Raw genomic sequence first — 3,081 nt, forward strand, 5'->3', positions numbered from 1 at the left:
AGATCTTTGGAACTATATTCTGCATTTAACCTTAATTTTTTGAACTTTGCAATGATTATTCTTTATTGAGTAAGAATAAACTATAAAACTACAGCTCTTGTTTGATGGTGTTTGGAAGCAAAGTGAAGCTTACTCTGATTGCAACACTAGGTATATTTATAAAACGACAAAAGGTTGAGAGAAGGGGACATGAGGGCTAGGTTTAAAAATTTGGTAGGATGTCCCATTGAGGAGAAAGGGGCAAGAAGCTTGCTTTCTGCTTGTTCTGGAGAATTGGACACAATAGAGGCCATTGAGCATGGCAGTTGTGACTCATATGGATGATGTTGGCATTGGAGAAAAGGAGGTTTTGAATTCATCAAAAGCAGGGTCCCAATCCTAGCATGCCCTATGCTACTTGTGAGGGAACATGGACCCTTCATTCTGGCCCCGCGTCCAGATCTTCCGCAACGCCTCCTTGACCTCCTTATTGCGGAGGCTGTAGATGATGGGGTTCATCATGGGAGTCACAACACAATACAGTGTGGAGATTAGGATGTCGATCTCCAAGGAGTAGCCAGCCTTGGGCCTGTTGTAGTTGATGTTGGCCATTCCAAAGTAGATTACTACAACTGTCAAGTGGGCAGTGCAGGTGGAGAAGGCCTTGCGCCGGCCGGCGTTGGACTGAATCCGCAAGATAGCCAACAGGATGAAAACATAGGAGACCACCACCATCAGGAAGGGGCTGAGCCCCACGAAGATGCTGGCCAAGTGGAGCACCATCTCATTGACATAAGTGTCACTACAGGAGATCTTCAGGAGGGGAGGGACGTCACAGAAGATGTGGTCGATGTGGTTGAACCCACAGAAGGACAGCTTGGTTGCCAGAGAGGTGTGGATGACTGAGTCCAAGAGGCCCCAGACCCAGGAGGCTAGTGCGAGAGGAACGCGCACCTGGCTGGACATCAGGTTGCTGTACCTCAGTGGCTGGCAAATGGCAGCATAGCGATCGTAGGCCATGACGGCCAGCAGTGCGCATTCAGAGCCTGCAAAGGTCAGCAGGAAGAACATCTGGGCCATGCACTGGTTGTAGGAAATGGCACTTCTCTGGCGCAAGAAGTTCACCAGGATTTTGGGGACGGTGACCGACGAATAGCAAAGGTCCAAGAAGGACAAGTGGCTCAGGAAGAAGTACATGGGGCTGTGGAGGCGAGGGTCCAGCTGGATGAGGGCAAATATCGCCAAGTTGCCCACGATGGTGATGAGGTAGATGAGGAGGAAGAGGAGGAAAAGGAAGGCCTGGCCACGGAAGGCGTGGGAGAAGCCCAGGAAGAGGAATTCGGTCACTTCCTCCAGAGTCTGGTTGCCACCTTCTTGGGATTCCATTGGGATCTGCTCTGAGAAAACAGAGTCAGAAGGATCACAGATAACAACACTGTGGGTAACACCATTTTAGTTAATCTATATAAATAAAAATGTAATGATCGTTTGTGGGATTAACAGAACTCAAAAACCACTGGACAAATTGACACCAAATTTGGCAGCAAAACACATTCTAATCTGATCTATGTCTTTCAAACAACAAAAAAGTAAAAAAAATGAAGAGGAAATAACTTAAAATTCCCCAAAAAGAAAAATGCCTTATAGAGTATGTGCAAAAGCCCCTCTCCCCGTTGTGTGAGAAGAATGAAGCACCACCCGTTGTGAGGGAAGAGAAGCCTCGCCATGGAGTCCCTTTCCATGCAGGAAGGCAGAGTCCTTTTTCTTTTGGGGAGGGAGGGAGGTATTGAGGAAAGGAAAGGGGGAATGAAGGAGAAGGCCTGGCCCAATGGAGGGGTGAGGGCTTGGCAAGGCAAGCCCCGGCAGCAGCTGGAGCCAACGCAGTGGTTCCATCAGGCCCACGTGGCTACTCATCCCCCAAGACCACCCTGACTGCAGAAGTGGCTGCACAACCCCCACCCACCCCTCACCCTGGTTGGGTGAAGGGAGGATGCGAACCATGAGAAGGCCAGCAACTCTCCCACTTGGGCTCCACATCCCCCCTTTTCACACACCCCCCAAAACCCCTTACAAACTGTCCCGGAGGAAGGTGGGGAAAGATAATGGAAAGGAGAGAAGAAAGGAAGAAAAGGATTGGTGAACAGAAGAGAAGATTATGAATGGAAGGAAAGGTAGAAGGAAAGAAAGAGGAAGGGGAGGGAAAGGAGGCAGGGATGGGAGAGGAAAGGAAGCGAAGAGGCAGGGAAGAAAGAAAGAAAGAAAGAAAGAAAGGGGGAAACTGGTGAAGGGAAGAGAAGAATATAGAATCAGAGAGCCCTAGAGTTGGGAGAGACCTGGTGAGCCATCTAGGCCAATCCCATTCTGTGAAGAAGCAGGAAAATCACCCCCAACAGATGGCCACCCAACCTCTGTTTCAAAGAGGCTTTTTTGAGTGTTTTGGCCAGCATGAATATAACTGAAAAGCCTTGCAGCTTCAATGGCTGCTTCTCATTACTTTATCTTCCATGCCACCTTGCACCTTAACAGCCTGGCTTCTACTAAACAGCAGGGAAACCTTTGGTGGGAGGAGTTCCCTCGCCCAGATTGCTTCATGTCTGCAAATCCTGTTTTCTGAGGGCCACAGCAACGTGTGGCTGGGTACAGCTAGTGGTTTATAAACGTCATTTCCTAACTGGTTTTCCAATGAATACCTCAATTATAACTTTGTTTATGAGAGCCACAAATGTGAAGTTTCTAGAGTATAGCAACTACCTTCAAAGTAAGTTTTGCATAATTAAACAGGAAGTAATAAATTTAAATAAAGCCAGGAACAGATTTTTTTTTCCAAATTTGTTACATAACGTAAAGGGACAAAACAGTGCTTATGGAATCATAGATGGAGGAAGGAGCCTAATGTGATGAATACATGATGTGTGGATTGAATGAAATTGTATGAAAGGAGTATGGTTGGAGCCTATAGAGCCTTGAGATGCCATCCTAAGAAATCAAGACTGGAAAACCACTTGAGGCTAATGAAGGAAGAACTACCGGACTGCAATTAAAAGTTGCTGCTGAGAACTGATGACAAATTATTAACTCTTGTGGTTGAAAACAACATGTTTA

The 3,081-nt window shown here is 47.0% G+C and overlaps 1 protein-coding gene across 1 annotated transcript; it reads right to left on the reverse strand.

The window, feature by feature from the left end:
- Positions 1-393: 393 nt before the first annotated feature.
- LOC137097149 (olfactory receptor 5T17-like) lies at positions 394-1,365 on the reverse strand. The gene has a single exon (XM_067468534.1). It carries the CDS (start codon positions 1,363-1,365, stop codon positions 394-396), a length of 972 nt encoding a protein of 323 aa, XP_067324635.1.
- Positions 1,366-3,081: the final 1,716 nt, after the last annotated feature.

The sequence above is a fragment of the Anolis sagrei genome, chromosome 5 (genome assembly GCF_037176765.1).
Source record: "Anolis sagrei isolate rAnoSag1 chromosome 5, rAnoSag1.mat, whole genome shotgun sequence".
Taxonomy (NCBI): domain Eukaryota; kingdom Metazoa; phylum Chordata; class Lepidosauria; order Squamata; family Dactyloidae; genus Anolis; species Anolis sagrei.